We start from the raw sequence: 26961 nt of genomic DNA, 5'->3' as shown, positions 1-26961 counted from the left end.
CTCTCTCTCTCTCTCTCTCTGTGTCTCGCAGGAAAAAAAAAGGACCCCAAACTACTTGTATTGAGCAAGTAAAACAAAATGAAGTGGAAAAAATGGGATGAGACATAATACAGAGAGCTTATTTTTACAGTGAGGCCTGCCTGGGGCCCTTGGGTTAAGCCTTTAGTTTTGTGTCCCTTTGGTGTGTCCAGGGCAGCTGTGAAGTCCTGCGGCTATTAGACCTTGCAGCTTCGCCTTCCTACCACAAGTGGATCTGGCAGCATCTGGAGCTGATAGATGACAGAGCTCTGAAGACCAACCTGAAAGGTAAGCTGCTGTCCACATCTGGCAGCCCGGCAGCATGGCAAGGAGCACCTAGTCCTGTCCTGTTTCCAGTTCCCAGCCCATAGAGTCTGAGAAATCTCAAGGTAGGCCCTGGCCGGTTGGCTCAGTGGTCAAGTGTGTGTCCTGGCTTTGATTCCTGCTCAGGGCACATAGGAGAAGTGCCCATCTGCTTCTCCACCCCTCCTCCTCTCCTCTCTCTCTTTCTCTCTTCCCCCTCCCACAGCCATAGCCTGATTGGTTCAAGCAAGTTGGCTGCAGTGCTGCCAGTGGCTCATGGAGCCTCCACCTCAGGTGCTAAAAATAGCTCAGTTTCCAAGCAACAGAGCAAAAGCCCCAGATGGGCAAAACATTGACCCTAGGCAGGGGTTGCCAGGTGGATCCCAGTCAGGCACATGTGGGAGTCTGTCTCTTTGCCTCCCCTCCTCTCAATTAATAATAATAATAATAATAAAATCTCAAGCTAGAAAGGCCTGGCAGGATGTCTGGTTTGATTCCTTCTTTTACCAGTTGTGAAAACCTGGTAAAAGCCTACCGCTTTTGCCTACACAGCCTACCGCTCCCAGTCTCCCTTTCAGTCTTCCCTCTTTGTTTCAGGTTCCCCCAGGGGAGGGGGGGGAAAGAGCTTAGAGTTAGACAGAGTCAAGTTTGAACCCTACAGATAGCTGGGTGACTTTGGTGAGTATTTAAGCCTTTGGGTCTGATTTCTTTGCATGTCACAGTAGTGTTGTGGTTAAGAGCATAGGCCCAGCAGCGAAACTGCTTGTGTTTGAATACAGGATCTGTCTCTTACCAGCTGTGTGGTTCTACACAAGTTACACTGTGTCCCTGTGTGTATCCACACCCTCCATCTGTGAAGTGTGAATAGTGGTCCCTACTTCATAGACTGGTAAGGAGATTAAGCAGATGACTATATAAAGCTCTCAGAACACTCGTTGGATATATTAGTATAGAGTAGATGTTCATTGTCTTTATCTCACAGGTTACTAAGGAAGGCTGAGTGAGGTCACGTATGCACAGGGCCCGATAGATGCTCAATAAATGTCAATTCTCTTATGTCAATTCTTTTTCCTTTTTTTTTTTTTTTTTTTACAGAGACAGAGAGAGAATCAGAGAGAGGGATAGGGACAGACAGGAATGGAGCAAGATGCGAAGCATCAATCATCAGTTTTTCCTTGCGACACCTTAGTTGTTCATTGATTGCTTTCTCATATGTGCCTTGACCATGGGCCTTCAGCAGACCGAGTAATCCCTTGCTCAAGCCAGCGATCTTGGGTCCAAGCTGGTGAGCTTTTTGCTCAAGCCAGATGAGCCCGCACTCAAGCTGGTGACCTCGGGATCTTGAACCTGGGTCCTCCACATGCCAGTTCAATGCTCTATCCACTGCGCCACTGCCTGGTCAGGCTTTCCTTTTTTTCACTACTAGTTCACCAGAGAAAAAGCAGTATTCTGTGAATTCCCCTTCCTCCATTTATTTTATTGAAGCAAAATACACATAACAAAATGTACTATCTTAACCATTTTAAGCATTCAGTTCAGTGGTATTAAATACATTCATAATGTTGTGCAACTATCACCACCATCCATTTTCATAATCCTTTTCATCTTGTAAAACTAAAACACTGTACCCATTAAACAGCAGCTCTCATTTCCTCTTTCCCCAGCCCCTGGCAACTACCATTCCACATTCTGTGTCTATGAATTTGACTGCTCTAAGTACCTCATGTAAGTGGAATCGTACAGTATTTGTCTTTTTGTGACTGGCTTATCTACTCTGTATAATGCCCTCAAGTTTCATCTATGTTGTGGCATGTGTCAGAGTCTCCTTTCCTCCGTTTCTGTGGGTCAGAAATTGGAGCATGGCTTAGCCGGGTGCCTTTGACTCAAGTTCTCTGCTAAGGTTGCAGCTGCCTGCCAGGGTTGTGGTCTCATCTGCAACCTCAGCTGGGAGGGAGCCACTTCCAAGCTCACTTACATGGCTATTAGCCCCTCACCTCCCGAATGTCTCTGCAGAGCTATTTTGTGACGTGGCAGCTGGCTTCCTAGGAGTGAGAGAGAGAGAGAGCAACACAGAGTGAGCCTGAGGCAGAAGCTTCACTCTTTCAAACCCAATCCAAAGTGACACCCCATCACTTGCTATATTTCGTTTGCTAGAATCAAGTGCAACCCTCACTTACGGGGAGTATATTACACAACGTGTGGATCCCGGGCAGTGTGGGGACTGGGGCGGGCAATCTTAGAGGCTGCCCACAGCTGTTGGTTCCCTAACATGATATGAATGCTGTTCAGGGCTCAGCTGAGACTGAAGGAGGGACCTCTGGAGATCTTCAGAGTTCTCTCTTTGGCAGCTCTCTCCTCCCTGGGACTCGGCCCGTGAACTCTAGCTGCTTTGTCCTCCCCAGGGTTGCAGTTGTGTCTCATCAACTCAGAGAGATCACTTGGGTTTCCCTGCCCTGCACCATGTCCCAGAAAATGTCCAGGCAGTAAGCTGGGGCACCCCTTTGTTTTCTGTCTTTCAAGACCATGGCCAGATGGCCAATATCTTGAAAACCATTTCTTCATATGTTTAGCTTGATGTTTTAGTAGTTCACATGGTAGAATAAACCTAGTCTCTGTTAGTCCATTTGGCTGGAATCAGAAGCCTAGATCTATGTTTCTTTTTCTTTTTTTGTATTTTTCTTAAGTGAGAAGCACGGAGGCAGAGACACAGCCTCCCGCATGTGCCCAACCGGGATCCACCCAGCATATCCACCAGGGGGCGATGTTCTGCCCATCTGGCCATTGCTCCTTTGCAACCCTAGCCATTCTAGCACCTGAGGCAGAGGCCACGGAGCCATCCTCAGCGCCTGGGCCAACTTTATTCCAGTGGAGCCTTGGCTATGGGAGGGGAAGAGAGAGATAGAGAAAAAGGAGAGGGGGGAAGGATAGAGAAGCAGATGGGCACCTCTCCTATGTGCCCTGGCCGGGAATTGAACCTGGGACTTCCACACGCTGGACTGATGCTCTACCACTGAGCCAACCAGCCAGGCCTAGATCTATGTTTCTTTCTTTCTTTCTTTCTTTCTTTCTTTCTTTCTTTCTTTCTTTTTTTTTTTTTTACAGAGGCAGAGATAGACAGGGACAGACAGACAGGAACGGAGAGAGATGAGAAGCATCAATCATTAGTTTCTCGTTGCGCGTTGCGACTTCTTAGTTGTTCATTGATTGCTTTCTCATATGTGCCTTGACCGTGGGCCTTCAGCAGACCGAGTAACCCCTTGCTGGAGCCAGCGACCTTGGGTCCAAGCCGGTGAGCTTTTTGCTCAAACTAGATGAGCCCGCTCTCAAGCTGGCAACCTTGGGGTCTCGAACCTGGGTCCTCTGCATCCCAGTTTGGCGCTCTATCTACTGCGCCACCGCCTGGTCAGGCTAGATCTATGTTTCTTAATAGATGAGTTTTATTCTGTTGTGTGGCTATATAACAGTTAATCAGTTACCTTTTATAGATATATTGGGTTACTTCCAATTTTTTTTTTTTTTTTTTTTTTTTTAAATTTTATTTTTATTTTTATTTTTTTTCATTTTTCTGAAGCTGGAAACAGGGAGAGACAGTCAGACAGACTCCCGCATGCGCCCGACCGGGATCCACCCGGCACGCCCACCAGGGGCGAAGCTCTGCCCACCAGGGGGCGATGCTCTGCCCATCCTGGGCGTCGCCATGTTGCGACCAGAGCAACTCTAGCGCCTGAGGCAGAGGCCACAGAGCCATCCCCAGCGCCCGGGCCATCTTTGCTCCAATGGAGCCTTGGCTGCGGGAGGGGACGAGAGAGACAGAGAGGAAAGCGCGGCGGAGGGGTGGAGAAGCAAATGGGCGCTTCTCCTGTGTGCCCTGGCCGGGAATCGAACCCGGGTCCTCCGCACGCTAGGCTGACGCTCTACCGCTGAGCCAACCAGCCAGGGCTACTTCCAATTTTTCACTTTTACCCTACTGTGGTGAATTTCCTGGTGTGTTTATCTTTGCATACTTGTACAAGGAAACATATAGGATAAATTCTTAGAACAGTGAATCAAGGCATTGGTCCAGTGTATACTGGCTATGCACATTTAAAATATTGATAGAGGGCTGACCTGTGGGAGTACAGTGGATAAAGTGTCCACCTGGAATGCTGAGGTCGCCAGCTTGATACCCCGGGCTTGCCCGATCAAGGCACATTTGAGAAGCAACTACTATAAGTTGATGCTTCCCATGCCTTCCCCTCCTCTTACTCTCTCTCTCCTTTCTCTAAAATCAATTAATAAAATCTTCAAAAAATAAAATATTGATAGATATTGCCAAAATAACTTCCAAAGAGGTTATACTCAGGCCTTTTTATATGTATTCTATTAATTCAGGCCCTCCTTGTACAGTTTGGACTTATTTCTTTTAACATTAACTTTAATAGTTGATTGGGACACTTGGAGATCTATTTTTAAAATCATCATTATTGAGGTTTAGTTTTCATACAATAAAATGTACACATTTAAGCCTAACCAGGCGATGGCACAGTGGATAGATTATTGGACTGGGACACAGAGGACCTAGGTTCAAAACCCTGAGGTTGCCGGATTGAGCATGGGCTCATCTGACTTAAGCGTGGGCTCACCAGCTTGAGCACAGGGTCTCTGGCTTGAGCTTGGGACCATAGACATGACCCCATGGTCGCTGGCTTGAGCCCAAAGGTCGCTGTCTTGATCCTAAAGGTCACTGGCTTGAGCCCAAAGGTCGCTGGCTTGAGCCTAAAGGTCGCTGGCTTGAGCCCAAAGGTCGCTGGCTTGAGCCTAAAGGTCGCTGGCTTGAGCCCAAGGTCACTGGCTTGAGCAAGGGGCTCTGCTGTAGCCTCCCAGTCAAGACACATATGAGAAAGCAATCAATGAACAACTAAGGTGCTGCAATGAAGAATTGATGCTTCTCATCTCTCTCTCTTCCTATCTGTCTGTTCTTCTCTCTGACTCTCTCTCTGTCTCTGTAAATAAAAAACAACAACCCATATTTAAAATGTGTAGTTCAGTGAATGTTGAGAAACGTGTATCTCTTGTAACCACCAGAATCAAGTGAAAGGATCTATCCATCACCCCCAAAAGTTTGACTTGTTCCCAGTCAATCCCTACCCTTCACCCTGGTCCTAGGCAACCAGCAATCTGTTTTCTATCCATGTAGGTTACATTGGTCTTTCCTAGGGTTTATGTAAATGGAATCTTACCGTATGAACTATTTTGCACCTGGCTCCTTTCACTCAATATAGTGTTTTTGAGTAGTTGGTTTACTCCCTTTTTATTCCTGAGTAGTATTCTCTTGGAGAACTTGTTAATAAGTCTTATTATGTGTTGGGCACTGTGCGTGGTGCATAAAACATGCTTTTACAATGGTACCTTGAGATACAAGTTTAATTCATTCTGTAACCGAGCTCGTAAGTCAGTCAACTCGTATATCAAACAAATTTCTCCCATTTAAAATAACTGAAATAGATTTAATTTGTTCCAGCCCTGTGAAACATCCCCAAACCATCCTAAATTATGAAAAAAGACGTTTTCAATTAAGAAACACACATGTATACTTTACCAATGCATAACAAAACATGAAATAAAAGAAAAAACTGTTATTTAGTACTTTATTCTTACCTTGGAGACAGACGAGTGCGGGTAACGGAGGTGAATGGTGGAGGAGGAGGGAAGAAGGAAGGGATGCAGGCACTGTAGACATGTAAACTAAAACTGCACTTTCTTAACACTAAATGTAAACTAAAACTGCATTTTCTTTACTTTAAACCTGGTAGAAATCAGGGTAGTCAACTTGATCCCTACTGCCCACTAGTGGACATTCCAGCTTTCATGGTGGGCAGTAGCGGAGTAACCAAAGTATAAATAAAAAGATAGATTTCACTTTAGTAAGTTGTTTTATAAAGATTTATTCTGCCAAACTTAGCGAAAATCCAACATAAAGTATTTGGTAAGTAATTATTATTATATGTTTTAACTTGCTGTAACTCTGCTTTATAAATTTTACAAAGCAAAGTTACTTCCCTACTTTATAAATCACCATTACTGTGGAACCGGTGGGTGGTTAGAAAATTTTACTACTAACAGAGATACAAAAGTGGGCGGTAGGTATAAAAAGGTTGACTACCCCTGCTTTAAACCAGGGGTCCCCAAACTATGGCCCACGGGCCGCATGCGGCCCCCTGAGGCCATTTATCCGGGCCCCGCTGCACTTCCCGAAGGGGCACCTCTTTCATTGGTGGTCAGTGAGAGGAGCACAGGATGCATGTATGCTGGAGTACTGTATGTGGTGGCACCGCAAAGCGTAGCATTGCTCACGTATAGTACTACTTCCGATGACGCGGGATGCATGCGTCACAGCCCCGGAAGCACGTCATATCACTTGTACGGCTAGCAGTGACAAATATGGAACCGGACATTGACCATCTCATTAGCCAAAAGCAGGCCTATAGTTCCCATTGAAATACTGGTCAGTTTGTTGATTAAATTTACTTGTTCTTTATTTTAAATATTGTATTTGTTCCCGTTTTGTTTTTTTACTTTAAGTTATGTGCAGTGTGCATAGGGATTTGTTCAGGGTTTTTTATAATCTGGCCCTTCAACGGTCTGAGGGACAGTGAACTGGCCCCCTGTGTAAAAAGTTTGGGGACCCCTGCTTTAAACAAAACTAAAACTGCACTTTCTTTACTTAAAATGAAACCACAAAAACTTAATTGTAAAAGAATGAACTTTCTTAACTTTAAACTTAACGTAAGTTTAACATTATGTGTTTTTCATTTAATCATCACCTGTTTTTGCCTTTTTGGCTGCACTTTCGGCACTTTCACTTGCAGGACTTGTGAATAGAAATCTATCCAAAGAGGTTTGCTTTTGCCTGCCTTTTAAAATGTTATGGAAATGTGACAAACAAGTGTCATTAAAAAGTGCTAAGCACGACCAGTTGAAACTTTTTCTGGGTGTTTATTTTCAATGAAACTTGAAAGCTTCTCCCACATTGCCAGCATGTCTCTAATTTCACTTGTAGAAATCACTTCCTCCGACTCTGCCTCCTCCTCACTACTAATCTCTTGCAGAAGTTCTGTATGTTGCATCATCTGTAGCTCCTTCAACTCCTCAGTTGAGAGTTCCTCCTCATGTTCCTTGATGAGCTCGTTTACGTCACCCTCATCTACCTTCAGACCCATTGACTTTCCGAGGGACTCAATCTCCTCCAACGCTTCTACCTCAGTCTCGGTCTCTGGTTCGAATCCTTCAAAGTCCCTGTCTGCAACAACATCAGGCCATAATTTTTTTCATGCCGAGTTCAAGGTTCTTCTTGTAACCTCTTGCCATGCCAAGTCAATAATGCATAAACATATCACGATGTTGTAGTGATCTTTCCAAAACTCTCGAAGGGTTAGATTTGTCTTCTCAGTCACCTCAAAGCAGCATTGGTACAAGTATTTGGTGTAAAGCTTTTTAAAGTTGGAAATGATCTGCTAATCCATAGGTTGCAAGATTGAAGTTGTGTTGGATGGGAGATATAGGTATAGGTCCATGAATTTGAACTCATCGAGAATGTCATCTTTAAGACCAGGTAGGTGGGCTGGAGCATTTTCAAGGATTAGTAATGCTTTCATCGGGAGTTTATTTTCTTGAAGATATTTCTTCACTGCAGGCTGAAGACGAGATTTACTTGCTCAATAAAAACTGCCGCGTAACCCATGCCCTACGATTGATGCACCACATAACCTGCAGTTTTTCTTTAAGTATCTTATGAGTCTTAAAGGCTCAAAGATTCTTGGAATGATACACTAGCAGTGGCTTTACTTTACAGTCACCGCTAGCATTTGCATACAATGCAAGGGTCAGACATTCCTTCATGGGTTTATGGCCTGGCAGCTTCTTCTCTGCCTCCGGGGCATTTTTTCCCAAAACAATCCTGTTTCGTCACAGTTGAACACTTGTTGGGGGATGTAGCCTTCTTTGCAATAAGCGCAGCAAAACATGCGATGTACTCCTCAGCTGCCTTAACGTCAGCACTTGCAGCATCACCATGCCTCACTACCAAGTGGATGCCAGATCTCTTCTTGAAATTTTCAAACCAGCCGTGACTTGCTTTAAACGTATCTTCTGCTGCCTCTTTTGAGGTTGACAGTTCTTTCTTCTTCAAGTGCCATAAATAATACGTGCCTTTTCGCATATTACAGTCTCTGTCACTGTATCTCCTGCCAGCTCTTTCTCTTTCACCCACACCAGCAGAAACTTCTTCATTTCTTCATGGATATTTGTCCTTAATTGGGACAGAATTGTAGTTCCTTTCTCTGGATTCGCACTTTTGATGGCATCCTTTTGTTAAGGATGGTACAAATTGTAGATGCATTGCAGTCATACAGCCTTGTCAGTTCAATCACTCGTATGCCACGCTCATGTTTTTCTATTAGTTCTTGCTTTACTTCTATAGACATCATTCTCTTTTTCTTCTCACCACTGTCCTCTACACTCACTTTCTTTGGCCCCATGATAGCACACAAAAAAGTTAGTAAAAAATGCCAAAATGATGCAAGAACGAGTATAGCGCACAAGATTTGACTTGATTCTGTGGGTAACACGTGAGAAAGAAGGAGATGCTGGTGTTGTGCTGCTGATACTGGGCCCGTGTGCCAACGCGCCAACTAGTGGCAGCTTCCCAAATCACAACTCGTATCTCAGAATTTCGCTTGGATCTCAAAGAAAAATAAGGACCGAGTCACAGCTCATATCTTAAAAAATTTGTATGTTGGTCATCTCAAGGTACCACTGTATCTATAATTCTTAGTTATCCAAGAGATTCTGTGACTTGCTCAAGATTATATGGCTAGTCACTCATTTATCTTTCATTGTTACCTCTACCCCCAGTCCCTTTGAAAGCTCAGATAAATGTGATCTGCTAAAAGGCATAAGCTTTGAATCAGATAGACTTGAATTCAGATTCAAGCTTCTGCCTTTACCTGGGTGACTCAACCTCTCCGCTGTTCATTTTATCTCTTAAATGAGGCCAGTGGCACTTGTCTGGATGCAGTGCTGTAGCTCAGGGCCCAGCGCAGAGGGGCAGTACGTGGACACTACAGTGTTTTTTTCCCCTTCTATTTTTCTTAATTTCCCCATGCACCAGACTTGCCAGGCAGGTGACTATAACGCACCTCCAGCCACCAGTGCCACAGTTCTCGGCTATGCCAAGACCCACTAATGTGTTGTCCTGTGCTTTCTCTTACAGAGCTTTCTCCTACGCAGAGATTTAAGGAATTCCAGGTCGGGTCATACCCTGTACAGGGTTTTAGCTCTCTAAAACTTCTGCATCTCCAGAAAGCCTGGGAGCAACAGGGGACCAGCTCCAGTAGGAAGATTAATACCTCAGAAAATAGTCTCCCGAAGACCTTGGGCCCAAAGATCAAGTACGCTAGCTCTTGGCAGATAGAAGGGTTCAGATTCTGGTTGAAAAGGATGATATATATAACTTACAGGGCCAAACGTCAGGGATGCTGGGAGGTGGGTGCAGGTAGCAGGCGCAGTTCAACCCTAAAGATTGGGGTGCGTGGGGAAGGCAGCCCGAGAGGTCCTAGGTGTGATCCCCAGGAGCTGCACGGTCTGCCTCCACCTCTCAGGCCGCTTTAGGTGGCCCAGTAATTCCTATCTCAGGGCACCCGTTTGAGGAAAAGGAGAGGACAGACCTTACAGCTCTGACACTCTGCGTGTTGCTGAGCCTTAAGCCTCTTCAGAAAATTCTAACCATCCAAAGGAGGCAGTAGGTAAGAGCCTGGATTTTGGAGTCTGTTCAACCCAGGTTCAAATCCTGGCTTGGCCACTAATATTTTAGCTCCATGTCCCTTGGCAGGGAACTTGACCTCTGTAAGCCTTAGCCTCCTTGTCTGTAGATAATAGTGTCTAAGTCTCGGGCTTGTTGCAAGTCAGCAATTAAATGAGATAATGATAACTATATCTAACACCTATCTTCTTCTCTTCCAAATCTCTCCCCTGTTAAACTTCTCCAGTTCCTGCCCCAGTCCCTCCCAGGACTTGATTTTGAGTTTTCTCACTTCTGGGAAAGGGGAGACGAAATCCATATGCAGTAGAGTTGAAGCTGATTATCTATGGCCTCATGAACGGGCTGTGTTACAAATGAGTTCTTTATAACAAGCTGTCCAATTTCAGATCCAGGCATCCTCATGTGCTCCAGTGTCCTATGATCAATACCAAGTATGGCGTTCTCCCGAAGGAGGCTTTGGTGGGGGCCTACATGAAGATCCACACCATGGAGGAAGGAGACGTCATTGTAAGTGTACGGAGAGCCTTGTTTACGATGTCCTGTGTAACATGACAGTAAAGGTTTTGAAACATCCCACTCTGTATGTGGTGATACAAAAGGAACATTATTGATTGTTTTTAGATATGATGATCTAAAATTACCATATTGTGCTCATTTTTAGGAGCTTTTATATTTAGGAGATACAAGTCAAATACTTACAGATAACATATGACATCTGGGAGTTGCTTTAGAGTAATTTAGGAATAAGGCAAGGCTGTCCCCTGTCACCATTCCTATTCAACATTGCATTGGGAGTCCTAGCCAGAGCATTAAGACAAGGAGAGGAGATAAAACATATACTGATCGTGGAGGAAGAAATAAAGCTGTCTTTGTTTGCAGATGACATGACTGTCTATGTAGACAATTAAAAAAACGAAAAGAAACAAACTCAAAAATCTCGTGAAGCTAATAAATGATGATAGCAAAGTTGCAAGGATAAGGCCATGAACCATTGGAATTTGAAATGAAAAATGCAATACCATTTACAGTAGCACCAAAAAGTGAAACACTTAGATGTAAATCTAACAAAAATGTGTTCAGGATCCATATGCAGAAAACTACTAAGTATAATGAAAGAATTCAAAGAAGATTTAAATAAATGGGAAATAGTCTCTCTTTACGGATCATATGATTACAATTCTGTGACATTCTGGAAAAGGCAAAACTATCGAGATTATGAAGTGATCAGTGGTCGCCAGCGGTGCGGAGCTCGGGGAGGGTGAGTGGGTAAAGCACAGGGGAGTTTCAGGACAGTAACGTTCTCTGTTCGGTACTGTCACGGTGGAGTCAAAACAGTAAGCCTTTATCAAAACCCACTGAACTCTAGTGCACGAGGGTGAACCCTAATGTAGACAACTTGTAAAAACGAACGAACGAAAAGAATTACCGAGGAGGTCAGGGCGTCCCAGGAAGGAATACAGACTATGACAGGAGAATCTAATAATGTTACAAATGCGTGAAACCACCTCCGGGAAGGAGGCCAGAGAAGATAGTGCCGATGACCTTAGTGTCTGGAGATACTGGAGTCTGTAAGACTAAAAGCACACGAGCGTTGTGCTCTAGTTCAGTGGTCCCCAACCCTTGGGCTGCGGACCGGTTCCGGTCCGTGGGCCATTTGGTACCGGTCCGCAGAGAAAGAATAAATAACTTACATTATTTCCGTTTTATTTATATTTAAGTCTGAACGATGTTTTATTTTTAAAAAATGACCAGATTCCCTCTGTTACATCCGTCTAAGACTCACTCTTGACGCTTATCTCGTAAGTTCGACAATTATATTTAAAAATACCACAGTTTTTACGCCGGTTGCATAATTTTATTTTGTGCATTTATCCATCCCACCCTAAAGGCCGGTCCGTGAAAATATTTTCTGACATTAAACCGGTCCGTGGCCCAAAAAAGGTTGGGGACCACTGCTCTAGTTGATAAGGTTGTTTCCCACCAGTGTGTGGGTTAGCAGTTGATACTGCAGTCCCTGTGTACTGGAAGGGGTGGATGGAGTAGGTGAATGGCGGACGGTAGGGCCAGGGGTCTCACCTCTCACCATGGGGTGGAAACTGACAGGTCAGCTGGGGCAGGGGCTGCAGTGACCTCTGTGGTAATGGATTAGAGTGGAAGACAGCAGCATGTACTCATGTCTAGCTTAATTTTGATACAGATGGTTACATATAGAAATATTTTATAAGCATATGTATAAACATTATATCTTTTGCCTTGTCAGCTGACAGGGCCTAAAGGAAATGACACCCCTTTAGCAATGAGCACCCTAGCACCCAGCTCTTGTGTCCAATACCATTCTTCATAAAAGAACAAAAACAAAGGGCTCCTTGGGAAATGGTTGATTCTAGGACTCAGGCGGGAAATATTCAAGATGAGCTGAGAGTATTTGGTAGTGTCAGCGAGTAAGGAGAAGAAACTACATTTATGGGGTCATATCAAAGGGACACAGTGGCAAATTAAAAGAGCTCCCAATGGCCAAAGTTGGGATAATTTGAACAATTTGCAAAAGAAAATAAACTAGCATCGATTATAACTCAAATTATAAAGTAAACATCAATGAATACATACTGATGCGATGTTCAAACAATGAATAAATTAATAAAAAGAGAAGAGACAAACCTCCACACAGAAGAATTCCAAGTGCTTTCTGTAGATACTCTGCCCTACAGGAGCGGATGCAGCTCGCCCCCTGCTCCTCAGGTGTGGGCTGCACAGAGTCGTTTCCTTCCCAAGAGAACCATGTGGAGCGGGGGAAAGGGAATACCTCGACCACAGTGAAGCCTGGTAAACACGACCACAGCCAGGCGGTCAGGGCCAACATCGGTGGTTATAAGTCATGTCAATAGTATGTCCCCTCGATATGATATAAAAAGTGGCACTTGATCTCTGTGGTCCTCTTCTGGAGCCCTGTGTGTGGTCACCTCAGTCTGGGCAGCTGCACCCGGCCTGAGCTCTTCCTGCGGTCCCCCAGCCTCAGGCCCTTCACCCTTCTCCCCCGGGTTGTGGTGGGCTCTTAATGCTTTTGCTCTGCCTGACTGTGTGTCTTTGGAGGCAGGAAGGTCAGCCCAGTACTGTCTGGGAGCCCAGGGCTATACCAGGGCCTTTGATCCAAGCTGGTTGAATATTTTTGAGCTCCTAGCAATCTCTTTCTTTTATTCAGTAAAACTCTGCTTCCTGCAACTTGAATTAGCTGCCTGTCCACCTGCCCCCGCAGCATAGACCATCCCCCAAGAACAAAACAGAAGAACTCAGTTTCCTTGCCATGTGATGGCCCCTAGGCATTTCAAGAATGCTGTCTTGGTTTCCATTCCGCATGTAACAGAATATATATACCTACAGACAGTAGGAGCTGGTTAAAGGGCAGCCGTTCTGGCTTCTGCGCAAGGGCCTCCTGCCCACTGCACGGAGTATAACAGCTGCGAGGTGCTCTGTGTCTCCCAGAATGTCCTACACACACCGTCTCGTTTGGACCTTCAACAGCCTCGTAAGGAAGATAACATGTCACCATTCCAGTCTTACCAAGGGAGACAAGGCCAGGACTTGCCCCCATCGTTGGTCAGATGACCGCGCTGGACTCCCTTCCTGTTTGGGGCTTCATGTTTCCCGTCTAGAATGCCTGCAGGTAGACGTGGTGGTCTCTGAGGTCAAACTTTCTGGGATGTGTCTTCTCTAGGGCCTTCACCAGATCCTCCTCCCAGAAAAGGAACAAGACACGCGGCCCTTGATCCTCGTGAGCCTGGGAGCTGAGTTGATAGCGGTGAGGAAAGAAAAATTTTGTGAGCTGATTGACACTGAGGTAAAAGACAAGCTGTGCGGATTCAAGGTTGAGTACCCCAGGTCAGTGCTGGGTATGTGTGTCTCCCGCCAGAGCAAACAGATACATTTTCACCCATTATTTTAGCAAAAGAAAGAAAATGACAATACCTAGTGCTGGCAAGGGTGTGGCCGCTACACTATAAATTGGCTCAATCCTTTGGTTAATAATTTTAGCATTATATTTCAAGGGCCGTAAAACTGTGCCTACCCTTGGAAGCAGCGGCCCGTCTGTGAATTTATCTTTCTGTAACTAAGTTATGGGGAAAGCTTTATGTATTAGGATGTTCAAAGCAGTCATATTTGTAATAGAGAGAAAAAACACCACCACCACCCACACATGTTACACTAAGGGGATAGTTTAGAAAATTGTGGTCCATTCCCTTGATAGAACATAACTGTTACAGTAAAGTGACAGGTTTAACAGCTGTAATAGCAGGAAGGTAAATGACAATGAAAAGACAGGGCACAAAATTGCGGGGATGCTATGACTATGCTTTTGTAAAACACAAGAGAAAAATCTAGGAGGAAATAGCAAAATTGATCATTGCGGTGGTATTGCCAAATTTGTAACTGTCATTCTCTCTGGCAGATAGAACTAACAGGGACTTTCTCGTTATAGTTCTATGGCCCGCTCATGTTTGTTTTTGCGATGAGTCTGCATTGCTTTTCTAATGAGGAGGAAAGGTAGACTTGGTAAAAGTTGTGTCACGGTGGGGACATCCTCAGTGAGCCTGTCCAATATAGTGCCACATACATGGCTCTGCACAGCCTGACCCCTCAGCGGCCCTGCGGCGCCTCCTGCCCCCTCACCCCCACTCCAGCAGCCCAGGCAGGTCGCCTCACAAGCCCTGCACGTACCCGCCTTTGCCACTGCAGGCCCCTCTGCCTGAGATGCCGTCCCCTGCTCCTGGCCCTCCTCTTCTGATAAATTTCCTGCGCATTCTTCGAGATCGATCTTCTCCAGAAAACCTTTCCGGATGCACCCCTGGTTGGGGTTAGTTCCCCTTTTTCTTTACGCATCGCGCTCCTGCCGCGGCTCGGTCACAAACCACGCACGTTGCGTTATGGCTGTGAGCGCCGTGTAGTGGGCACAGCTCTTTCTCCACCACTGGATTGATGGCTTCACAAAGGCAGCGGCTGGGCTTCATCTGTCTTTTGTCTCTGGCGCCCGTGCAGCACCTGGTCCTGGTCGGTGCTCAGGAAATACTGAATAAACGCATCAGGCATACTCACTGCAGGAAACCAGACAATGCTGAACGTTTAAAAAGGTGAATACCGGCCCTGGCCAGTTGGCTCAGTGGTAGAGCATCGGCCTGGCGTGCAGGAGTCCCGGGTTCGATTCCCGGCCAGGGCACACAGGAGAAGCACCTATCTGCTTCTCCACCCCTCCCCCTCTCCTTCCTCTCTGTCTCTCTCTTCCCCTCCCACAGCCAAGGCTCCACTGGAGCAAAGTTTGCCCGGGCACTGAGGATGGCTCTGTGGCCTCTGCCTCAGGTGGTAGAATGGCTCTGATTGCGGCAGAGCGACGCCCCAAGATGGGCAGAGCATTGCCCCCTGGTGGGCGTGCCGGGTGGATCCCGGTCGGGCGCATGCGGGAGTCTGTCTGACTGCCTCCCCGTTTCCAGCTTCGGAAAAATACCAAAAAAAAAAAAAAAAAAAGGCAAATACCAAAATCGTTTGCATTCCTCCAGCTGTCCCAATTAGCATTGTGCGTATTTCTTTTTACTGCATAGATATGTGCCGAATGTGCATTTATCGTGCACACACCCACAGTTTTATAGTGGGAATCATGAATTACACACTTGGCTTTCTCCTTTTCCTTCTCTTGTGGCGATACTGCGATCAGACTTGGTTTGCTGACACGTGTGGGATTTGCTATGGGATCTCTGTGACCTTAACTGAGTCGTTTTCCCTTCCCTAGGCTTCAGGCTCCAATCTGCAAAAGAAGAAAATGAGACTAGAGCAGTGTTTCCTAAAGTGTGGAACACATGGAAGTGTTTACAAGATGAGTTTAAGTGGCATACCAACTGACAGTGTTAGTTTTAACAACTATGTATGTATTCTAGTGAATTCGAAAATAACGACTCACTCACTAAACCTGTGAGCTGACAGACTTTGTTGCTTAGAACAAAGCCAAAGTAATTATTTAAGTGAAAGAAACTCAGTAGATTTAAGAAAAAAATCATTAGTAAATTAAAGAACAGAATAATATGTAGGTATGGCCCAAACTGGGGCAGTTTTGTGAGAAAAGCAAGTTGGGAGACAGTGGTGGTTCCTGGTACCTCAAAGAGGCCACAGTTCTCTGGTTCGTGTATTACTAATATAGGAAATAGCTATTTAGAGCCACCTACCCAAGGAACGATTTAAGAAACATTAGCTCCTTGCATAATGCCTGGCACATGATGGGTGTCAGTTAATGTCTGTTGAGTTGAAATTCAAAAATGTTTACGTAGACTCAGCGGTGGCAGATGTCTGGGCTGCCCAGTCAGCACTTCGCTGCGGTCGTCTATAATGCTGACAGATGGAGTTCTGGCTTATTCATTAATTGTTGGACTCATGGTTTTCTAGACTGCTAGAGCAGGCAGAAATCATAGCCGTTACCCAGCTCAAATCCTCCATGTTTTCCTTGAGGACCGTGAGGACCAGGAAAGGGGCCGTGACGGCCTGTAGGTCACAGAGTCACTGGTCAAGACACCTGTCTTGTGAATGCTACAGGTTAGATAACCTGAAACCTCTCTCCCCTCCCTACAAAACTAAAGCACAGAGAGGAATGTAGTGTTGGGATTGCCCAGTGAAGAGGGGTTTTCAGGGAATCATGGGTTGCAATTGTACAGCCTGCAAGGACAGATGAAACTCATATCAAGTGACACAGGAGGGGACTAAAACTGCTGCATGAAGCTGAGGCCTCTAGAGGAGCTACCCTGGTTAGTGAAAAATGACTAGAAATTGGCATGACCACCAGCATCAGGAGGTAACGTGGAGTCTTATCTGTCTTAACTTGGAAAGAGAAGATCCCCTAAGAAATTGTAATTGCCGTCCTGGCTGGTTGGCTCAGCAGTAGAGTGTTAGCCCGGCGTGTGGAAGTCCCGGGTTTGATTCTCGGCCATGGCACACAGGAGAAGCGCCCATCTGCTTCTCCACTCTTCCCCCTCTGCTTTCTCTCTGTCTCTCTCCCTCCCGCAGCCAAGGCTCCACTGGAGCAGAGTTGGCCCGAGCGCTGAGGATGGCTCCACGGCCTCCACCTCAGGCACTAGAATGGCTCCGATGGCAGTGGAGCATCGCCCCCTAGTGGGTTTGTCAGGTGGATCCTGGTCAAGCACCGCTTCTCACTTTGGAAAAATACACACACACACACACACACACACACAAAAAGGAAGAAATTGTAATTGCCTGCTTGCCCCCTCAGGGTTTGGTGAGTCCCTTAGCCTCTGGCCCCAGTTGCCATATTTGTGAATTGGGGTGGTTATAAGGGTTAAATTAACAAGTGTAAAGTACTTGGCATTTGGTAAGTGCTAAGTCAGAGTTAGATGGTGGTGTTATTTATTATGTAAGAAATGGGAAGTTAATGGAAATTTTTAAGTGAAGACTTTCTAGTGCTCTGCTTGTGAATGTTTAACAACAAACTCTCTGGGAGGTCGGAAGTAACCTGGTTTGAAGTGTTTGCCAATTTCTATGGTGTGCACACTCCTACCATGTCCAGTTTCAAGCTGCCACCCTGATGTCACTGACACGGCGTTGAAAGGCACACAGTCCGCTCTCATGAGCTGGTGGGAGCTGCCTTTGACACACTCCTGAGACCACAGGACTAACTTCTAGCCTCCTCTGACCTCTGGATTTTTTACTAAGTCGATCTCTGTGGATCAAAGTGGACTCAGTTCTGGTCGAATAATGTAGCCAGGAGATGTTCTCGTCTGTTCGTGATTTATTAGGCTTGCCTCCTTAGGTGAGAGTACAGGTGAGTCGATGGAAATTGAACCTGTCCTTCCCTTCCTGTGGTCTCAGATGGAAATACGCCAGTGAGTGCTGAGCCCCTGCCACCCTCTTCCACTGTCCCCACCCTCATGCCAGGAGGGCAAAGGGTGGAGTAAAGCCAGGGAACCAAGGCCAGTCCAAGGCAGCTACCAGTCCTGCTTTCTGTCTTTATAGCTATGCCTTTTCTGGATAGTTCATATAAGTGGCATCCTATAATATGTGGTCTTTTGTTACTTGCTCCTTAGCATATTTTCTCCCTTTTAAAAAAAATTATTATTAAGTGAAAGGCAGGGAGGCAGGGAGATGGAGAGACAGACTCCCGCATGTGCCCAACTGGGATTCACCCAGCAAGCCCTACAGGGCGATGCTCTGTCCATCTGGGGCTGCTGCTCCGTTGCTCGGCAACCGAGCTATTTCAGCACCTGAGGCGAGGCCATGGAGCCATCTCAGCACGTGGGGCCAACTTGCTTGAACCACTTGAGCCATGGCTGCAGGAGGAGAAGAGAGAAAGAGAGAGAATGAGGAAGGGGCGGGGTAGAGAAACAGATGGTCACTTCTCCTGTGTGCTCGAGCAGGAATCAAACCCGGGACTTCCACATGCCAGGCCGATGCTCTATCATTGAGCTAACCAGACAGGGCCATAATATTTTCAAGATTCATCCTTGTTGCAGCATGTGTCAATACTTCATTCCTTTTTATTCTCAAATAACATTCCATTGCACACATATACCATACTTTATTGATTCATCAGATGATAGACATTCGGGCTGTTTCTTTTTGGCTATTATGAATGATGCTGCTATGAACATTCTTGTGCAAGTGTTTGTGTGGACATTTGTTTCCATTTCTCTTGGGTAGGAGTAGACTTCCTGGATCATCAGTTAACTGTTTAACCTTTGAGGAGCTGCCAGACTGTTTTCCAAAGTGGCTGCAGTTTACATTCCCATTAGTAATATATTGGAACCCTTGTTCCAATATTTTCACATCCTCATCAACACTTATTATCTGTCTCTTTAATTATAGCCATCCTAGTGGGTATGTGTGCTATCTCACTGTGGCTTTGATTTACATTTCCCCGATGGCTGATGGTAACATACATAATTAAAAATTTCCACATTAAAGAAGTAAAAAGAAATGGGTGAAATTAATTTTAATAATATATTTTATTAAATTCAGTATATCTAAAATATCATCATTTCAACATGTAATCAATATAACAATGATTAATTAGATACTCTACATCCTTTTTCTGTTCTAAGTCTTTGAACTTGGGCATATGTTTTATACTCACAGCACATCTCTGATTCAGACTGGCCACACTCCAGGTGCTCAGTAGCCACCTGTGGCCTGTGGACACTGTGTAGAACAGCACAGCTCAGGGGAAGGAAGTGTGGGAAGGTGAAGGAGGCAGAGAGGAGTCTGGGAAAAGGCCCAGAGGAGGGAAAGAGCACATTGTGTTGAGGGGTTGCAGAGTGGTGAGAGACCAGGGACGGGGGGTCAGCGAGGAGCTGGCGCGGGGACCTCAGCATCTGTGTCCTGCCTCCAGCGATGAAGCCATGTGCCAGAGGTTCCTCATGGAGAACAGCTGGAATGTCTTTCGGAAGGACCTGATGCAGCTGCTGGTGAAGCCTCGCCAGCGCTCACCGCTCACGCCCGTCCGGCCTAGCAGGAAAGGGGTCTACAACCCCAAGTCTCTGACTCTGGACATGTATAGTCTCAACAAGAAGACTAAACCTCATTATCCCATTTTTATGGCACCCCAGAAGGGCCTCCCCCCATTGAGGGTTGTCCAAGCTATCACAGCACCTCGGTATAAAATCCAAGAGCTCCTGCCTCAGTACAAGAACGCAGGGGTCCTTGATTAGACCCAATAAAGGATGGATGTTTGGCCTCTGTGTTTCCTAAATGACCACCTTGGGAGCTGTGGGGCTTGGAATGAGGGGTGCTGGGGGCTGAGCTGGGGGTCTGAAGAGATGTTTGTGGGTAGCAACTGGGGCACTGTCACCCTTGACACCTGTGGGGCTGAGTGAGCGAATGGTCAGGAGGCTGGGTGTGGAGGGGTTCGTCTCCATGAGGCGGATGGTCTCATGGTGGGAAGGTCTTACCTGACAAGGTGGATGGGAGGCCCCGAGGAGCTCAGACCAAAGCAAGCAGACTGGGGTTGAGAACTCAAATGCCTTCCAAGGCCAGACAAGTCATCCATCTAAAGGAGCACGGCCAAAGGACTGGGAAAGCGACAGGGCATGGTGGGGACTGGGACACGCGTGCCCACCCAGATGGCAGCTGCCCCTCTGGCCCAGTCCATGATGCCATGCCGGGGATAATGCAGGCCCGGTACTGCTGGTCTGTTTTCAAGGGAATGAAGAAATCCCATGTTTAAAAAGATTCCTACTGGCCCTGGCCGGTTGGCTCAGCGGTAGAGCGTCGGCCTAGCGTGCGGAGGACCCGGGTTCGATTCCCGGCCAGGGCACACAGGAGAGGCGCCCATTTGCTTCTCCACCCCTCCGCCGCGCTTTCCTCTCTGTCTCTCTCGTCCCCTCCCGCAGCCAAGGCTCCATTGGAGCGAGGATGGCCCGGGCGCTGGGGATGGCTCTGTGGCCTCTGCCTCAGGCGCTAGAGTGGCTCTGGTCGCAACATGGCGACGCCCAGGATGGGCAGAGCATCGCCCCCTGGTGGGCAGAGCGTTGCCCCTGGTGGGCGTGCTGGGTGGATCCCGGTTGGGCGTATGCGGGAGTCTGTCTGACTGTCTCTCCCTGTTTCCAGCTTCAGAAAAATGAAAAAAAAAAAAAAAAAGATTCCTACTGATTTTTAAGTGTGAGCAACTAGTTCAAATTGTTTTTGAAATATTGTGTTAGGCAAACAAAACACATACGTGGGCTGTGTTGGGCCTACAAAATGCTGTGCTGCCAGTACTCATCAGAGACCTCTGTCAGACTGACGGTGTCGCCAGAGACTGGAGGGAGGCGTGACTGTGGGGGGGAGGGGCGTAAGGAGCCAGAGGGAGACAGCCGGCTGTGTGACAGGAGCGGCATCGCGGGTCATGGCGAGGACCAAGCCGCCTGGGAGAGAGGAGGTGAGCCAGAGACAAAGAGGCCGTTGGTTGGACTTAATGATGGCTCCTCAGACCTTCTGAGGAGGGGTCCTGAATCTGCCGTCACCTGTCACTGACTGGGCCAGCTCTCCTGTTGGTGGCCCTAGCCCTAGAACTCGGGGTTCCTGTCTCCTGCCAGCCTCAGCACCGCAGACCCAGTGCCCAGTCACCTCCCGCCCCTGGGAAACCCCAAAGTTTAGCTTTGACAGTGCCAAGGCGCCTGGTGGAGGCCATGATGGCACAAGAGCCTGGCCTGGGGCCGCCAGGAGAGATGTGAGCCCTCCCCCACCCTACCCACTAGAACTCTCCCCTACCTGCCCTGACAGGGAGTGGCGTCTGAGGGACAGCTGAGTGCTGAGCAGGGCCTCTGGAGAACCTGGCTGTTTCCATCTCACTGGGCCCCCTGGAGCACCCTGAGTCCTTCACCTGCACCCGGTTTCCCCAGGGGCAAAAGGAGCAGGGTGGACAAGACCCGTGGTTTTCATGAGTGAAGGGTGAGCATAATTTGAAAAGCATATTCAACGTTATATTTTTGTATGTTGAATTTAAAAGAGAATATTTTATGTTGCACAGTCCAGGGGGAGGAGTATGGAATTTTCCTGTCAGAAGGGAGAATGGGTGTATAAGGGTAGATTTAATCGCTTCGACTTCCCTGATCGCTCCAGAAGGTCAAGGAGTCTGAGACATCCACGGTAGTCCTGGAAGGCTGTCTGCAACCTACGAGAAGGGGGCACTGTTTTGGAGCCAGGTAAGTGGGAGTGTTGGACTTTATTTGGGATCTCTTTGCACATAAGCCTGTGGCTCCCAGATGATGGTGTGGACATCTTGTTCATTCACTTGCAATTTATTTATTAAACACATGTTTCATAGCAGATTCAAAGGAGGATTAAGAGGCAGTCTCTGTTGCTTCTTATTCTCTAGGCCAGGGGTCAGCACACCCTTTCAGTAAAGAGCCAAATAAGAAATACTTTAGGTTTTGCCAGCCATACAGTCTCTGTTGTAACTTCTCAACTTTGCATGGTGAAAGCAGCTTTAGTGTTCCAGTAAAACTTTATTTACAAAAACAGGTGGCAGGCCAGATCTGGCCTGCGGGCCATAATTTGCTTGCCCCAGCTGGTTCCAGGCCATAGGGAGCCCTTAAAGTTTCTTGAGCAGATACAATGTGGGGAGAGCAGCTTATTATTGAGCACTTGTTCTATGACAGACATCTTGCTATGCATCTGACCATGGAATCTGATGACCTCTGGGCTAACATCCCAGCTCTGCCCGTTCACGGCTGCTGAGGATTCAAAGAGTTGGCACATCGTCTTGTGTGGGCTTCCAGACCCCTGGGTCTGGGCCCAGGTGGGCAGTGACGACTTCCGTGGCATCAGTAAGGTGGAAGATTGCCTTCACCAAGACCCTGGGTCCTGCTCCCTGGAAAGAGAAAGAACTTTCAGGCCAGGAGGCTGATCATGTTTCTTAGGAGAGTGGTGAGTGACCAAACAGGCTAGAAGGGCCACTGGGGAGTGAAGGCACCGCGTGTGGAGAGGCCCAGTGGGGCTAGCTTGGGAAGTCTTGAGGGGGCAGAGAAAGAGCAGAGCTTTTTCTGAAGTCCTGATGGAACAGAAGAACCAGAGAAGGAGAACTGTCTAAAGAGGACTTCAAGGAGCTTCTCTATGCATTGAGAATGTGTTTCTCCTTTGGCGTTTTCTTCAGAAACCAAGTCAACCTTTGAATAGCTCTAAATTGGGTTGTATGCAGTGCTGTGGTTTCTTGGACTTCGGTGACCAAGCAGAGCAGGGCAGCAGGAGGGCCCAGTTCTGGGTTACACACGTACAGTCCTTGGTGCTCAATACACATGAGATGTTATTAGCACCTATTTGACCAAGATCACTTTGGCCATCCAGAAACTCTTTGCCCCTTTCAGTGCAGTAGGAAACGCAGGCACTAACCCTTTGTAATTGGTGATAAAGGACATCCTCAAGAGACTGGGGGGAGGCGGTGCTGGCTGGCATCTTGCCCAGCCGCCACACTCTTCACTAAGTGAAATGGTTACTGTCGGCATTCAGGGGCAGCCTTGAAGGGAGAGAGCAGAGACAAGTCACCAGAGCATCAGCATGCACTGTAGATGAGGGCACAGTTACAAGAAGGCTGGTGGGGACAGTGTGAGGGGGCTTGTGGCTGCTTGTAAGTGTGTGAGAGTCTCCCAGCTTCCAGGCCGTGCGCTCTGGAAGGAGCAGTGGTTCCCAAGGCCACCTCCTCCTCCCCCACAGACCCTCAGCAACATGGAGCAGGGATCGGGAATCAGGTGTGGGGGGGAGGACAGATGAGGATTTATTTGCTCGTTCAGAAGGAGCAAATAGGATACCCCTTGGCACAAGTGTTAGAAACAAACTATGTTGTCAGTGCTATGAAAGTCGTCCACTGCTCACCTGAGCACAGACCCAGCGGTCAGGAAGCCCACCAGGATTTGCCATGAGGGAGAGGGGCCCAGGCTCAGGCACTGAGTGCCCAGTGTGTGCCAGGCATTATGTGAGGCACTCAACAGAGGCCATCACTTACCCAGAAAATATTTCCTGGCAACTAACTACGTGGCACTCTCCCCAGTTGACAGATGAAGAGGCCCAGAGAGACAAAAGCCTGTCTATGCTCACTGGGCAGTCAGGTGGTGGTTCCGGGAAGTCCATGTGCTCTCTCTGCGCCCCGGTGCCCTCCCGTGGCGGTGAGCATCACAGGGTATGTGCTGTCGCACCACCTTACTCATCTATCCCACACGCACCACCTGTTCCAAAAAAGTTCTACACACACAACCTGGGAGCTGTGCTGGAGAGAATATAATCACCCTCTGGAATGATTTTCCGTATGTAAATAAATGCAGTCATACTTAGAGAGGCACACCCAGGCCACTTGAGCCAAAAATATAGCCCCCAGCACTAACAGCTTCCACTGTTTGGGGAAAATGAAAAATCCATTTGAAAAATAAACATGGGAGATGTTGCCAGTGTAGGAGTGTTTAAGATCCCATCTTGGGGTTGGAAGGAAAAGCATTCTTTAAATCCTCTATTCCTGTTATATAACTCGAGGTAAAATCTTACCTCCCAGTTACAGGAAGCCTAAAGGTGAGATGGGTCACGTTGCAACTCCCGGAGGTCGTTTTGCTGGGATGCTTTTCTGCTATTTGGGGATTTAAGGGGTTTAACCACAACAGTGCTGAGTTGCAAAATCCGCAATCACTGGTTTGGAGCCAGCCCTGAGGTCGAGTAGTTTCTAGGTGCTGAGAAGCAGCAGAAAGCTGAAACAAGGGTTTTCTAGGCTGTGGCAGGCTGGGGGCTTTAGCCCTGGGGAGAGCGCTGGGGGCAGTGGGACGGTGGCCTGTTGGGTATGTGCGGAGTGACAGTGCCATTCAGCCAGGCTCCTTCCCTTTCTGGAGCCTCGCTACTATCATTCGTAAAGTTTGAGGGTCCGGGTGGTGTTCTTCAGGCTTCCCCACAAAAGCCTGCAGGGCCTCGGACCCTCTGCTTTTGCCTCACCTACTCTCCTACCTCCAAAGCCTCCCCACGCCCACCAGAAAGTCGGAATCCAGAAGAAAAATGGATTATTGAGACCCTTGGTGAAGTGTGAAAATGCTGGATGACTTGATAGTATTATGTTCATGTCAAATGCCCAACGTTGGTGATCGCCTGGTGTCTATGTAGGAGGGCCTCCTTGTTCTTAAGGAACACGCACTTCAATACTTGATTAAGGGAGATGATCTCTTCAACTTTCCAACGATTTGAAATATATTTGTCTATTTAGAATGGCAAAGCAAATACAGCAGAGTAATAACTGGTCAATCTGGGTGAAGGGACTTAGGAGTTCTTTAAACCATGTCTGCAATTTTTTAATCGTACAGTATGCATAAAATGTACCCTCTCAACCATTTTGAAGTGTATACTTAGTTCAGTGGCAATTAAGTACATTCACCTTGTTCTGTAACCATCCCACCGTGCAACCATCTGCAGAGCCTTTTCGTCTTGCAGACCTGGAAGTCTGTACCATTGAACAAAAACCCCTCTCCCTCTTCTCCTAGCCCCTGGCAGCTACCATTTGATTACTTTAGGTACCTTCCATAAATGGAATTATACAGTATTTGTCTCTTTATAAATGTCTGATTTCACTTAGCATAATGTTCTAAAGGGTTGTCCATGTTGTAGCAGAATTTCCTTCTTTTATTTAAGGCTAAACATTCCATTGTATGCACACACCACCTTTTGTTTATCCATTCACCTGCTTCTGGATACTTGGGTTGCTTCCACTCTTTGGCTATTGTGAATAATGCTGTAAAGAACACAGTGTACAAATGTCTTCAAGACCCTCCTTTTTTCTTCTTCTGAAGTGAGAAGGCGGGGTCGGGGGCAGGCAGACAGACTCCCGCATGTGGCCGACCCAGATGCGCCCGACCGGGATCCACCCGGCATGCCCACCAGGGGGTGATGCTCTGCCCATCTGGGGCATTACTCTGTTGCAACCGGAGCCATTCTAGTGCCTGAGGCAGAGGCCATGGAGCCATCCTCAGAGCCTGGACCAACTTTGCTCCAATGGAGCCTTGGCTGCAGGAGGGGAAGAGAGAGAAAGAGAGAAAGGAGAGGGGGAAGGGTGGAGAAGCAGATGGGCGCTTCTCCTGTGTGCCCTGGCTGGAAATCAAACCCGGGACTTCCACACGCCAGGCTGACGCTCTACTGCTGAGCCAACTGGCCAGGGCCTTCAAGACCCTCCTTTTAATTCTGGTATCTAATCAAAAATGGAATTGCTGTGTCATGTGTGTAACTCAATTTTTTATTTTTTTAGGAACCATCATACTGTTTTCTGTAGCAGCTATATCATTCGTGCAATTTTAGTGTGACATTATTTCAAAATAAAAGTCACAATTGAAATAAAAAAAGGGAGAAACCAATACAGATATGCATACATATTAGCTCTAACTGGCTTTATAATTAGGTGATAATAGATTTTAAAATCTGACCATAGGCCTGACCTGTGGTGGCGCAGTGGATAAAGCGTCGACCTGGAAATGCTGAGGTCGCCGGTTTGAAACCCTGGGCTTGCCTGGTCAAGGCACATATGGGAGTTGATGCTTCCAGCTCCTCCCCACCTTCTCTCTCTGTCTCTCTCTCCTCTCTCTCTCCCTCTCTGTCTCTCTCTCTTCCTTTCTCTCTCCTCTCTAAAATGAATAAATAAAATAAAATTAAAAAAAAAATCTGACCATAAGTTCCATGATATCCAAGATGAAGGGAAGTATGTTATTTCACTAGCAATTACATAATTATGATCAAGAAGGAAATGGAAAAAGTCAGTATGGATTTTTGTATAAGCATTAGCCATGGTGATTATAAAACCTGGTTTTGAGCTCCCTGTTGGCCAAGGCAAAAAGAGAAACATGGTATTTTATTATTAAACATGGTATTTGAAAGGAAGAATCTGCTCAGCCCCTCAATAGAGTAATGAAGTTTTCTCAACCAAGGAGTTTGGGGAAGCTTATCCTCACTCTCTTTTTTCATATGTGCTTTCTACTCAATTTACTGAGGGTTCCATTCCTTGGGGGTACCTTAAATTAGGGGTCTGCCTATTTCTACTTGACGCTAGACTCTAGACTTCTCAGCCTCAGGTGCCCTCTGATACCACAAAGATGGTTTGTAGTGAGGCTGGCCGCAGATGGGGCCGTTCCCCCCTCATCCCTTACTGAAAGCTGATCACAGGGAAGGCGGCAGTGGACTCTCGGCCTTTAAGCCCCTAACAACACTGATCATCTATGATTTTAATGAATAAAAACCGACACCGTATCTTTTCCTAAGAGCAGGTTTTTATATTGAAAGAGAGTGTCAGGAAGTCCTTCTTCCTGTCATAACTTAAGACACATGCTGCTGTCACAGACTTTCTCTTGTTTCGTGTCAGGTGGAGAGGG

General features: G+C 47.0%; 1 protein-coding gene across 3 annotated transcripts in view; it reads left to right on the top strand.

Annotated features, from left to right (window-relative positions):
• Nucleotides 1-20516, top strand: part of CNBD2 (cyclic nucleotide binding domain containing 2) — a 49652-nt gene extending 29136 nt beyond the window's left edge. For 2 of the 3 annotated variants that reach the window (XM_066236641.1, XM_066236642.1), the window contains exons 8-12: nt 192-306; nt 9572-9749; nt 10507-10627; nt 13833-13996; nt 19494-20516. In XM_066236641.1, the coding sequence (XP_066092738.1) occupies nt 192-306; nt 9572-9749; nt 10507-10627; nt 13833-13996; nt 19494-19812 (897 nt within the window). In that variant the 3' untranslated portion in view covers nt 19813-20516. Of the gene's footprint in view, nt 1-191; nt 307-9571; nt 9750-10506; nt 10628-13832; nt 13997-17665; nt 17931-19493 lie in introns of those variants that run through there. The other variant, XR_010726182.1, reaches the window with a different exon arrangement.
• Nucleotides 20517-26961: the final 6445 nt, after the last annotated feature.

Source organism: Saccopteryx bilineata, chromosome 6, assembly GCF_036850765.1.
Source record: "Saccopteryx bilineata isolate mSacBil1 chromosome 6, mSacBil1_pri_phased_curated, whole genome shotgun sequence".
In the NCBI taxonomy this organism is placed as follows: domain Eukaryota; kingdom Metazoa; phylum Chordata; class Mammalia; order Chiroptera; family Emballonuridae; genus Saccopteryx; species Saccopteryx bilineata.
This window is presented reverse-complemented; position numbering and strand designations above follow the sequence as displayed.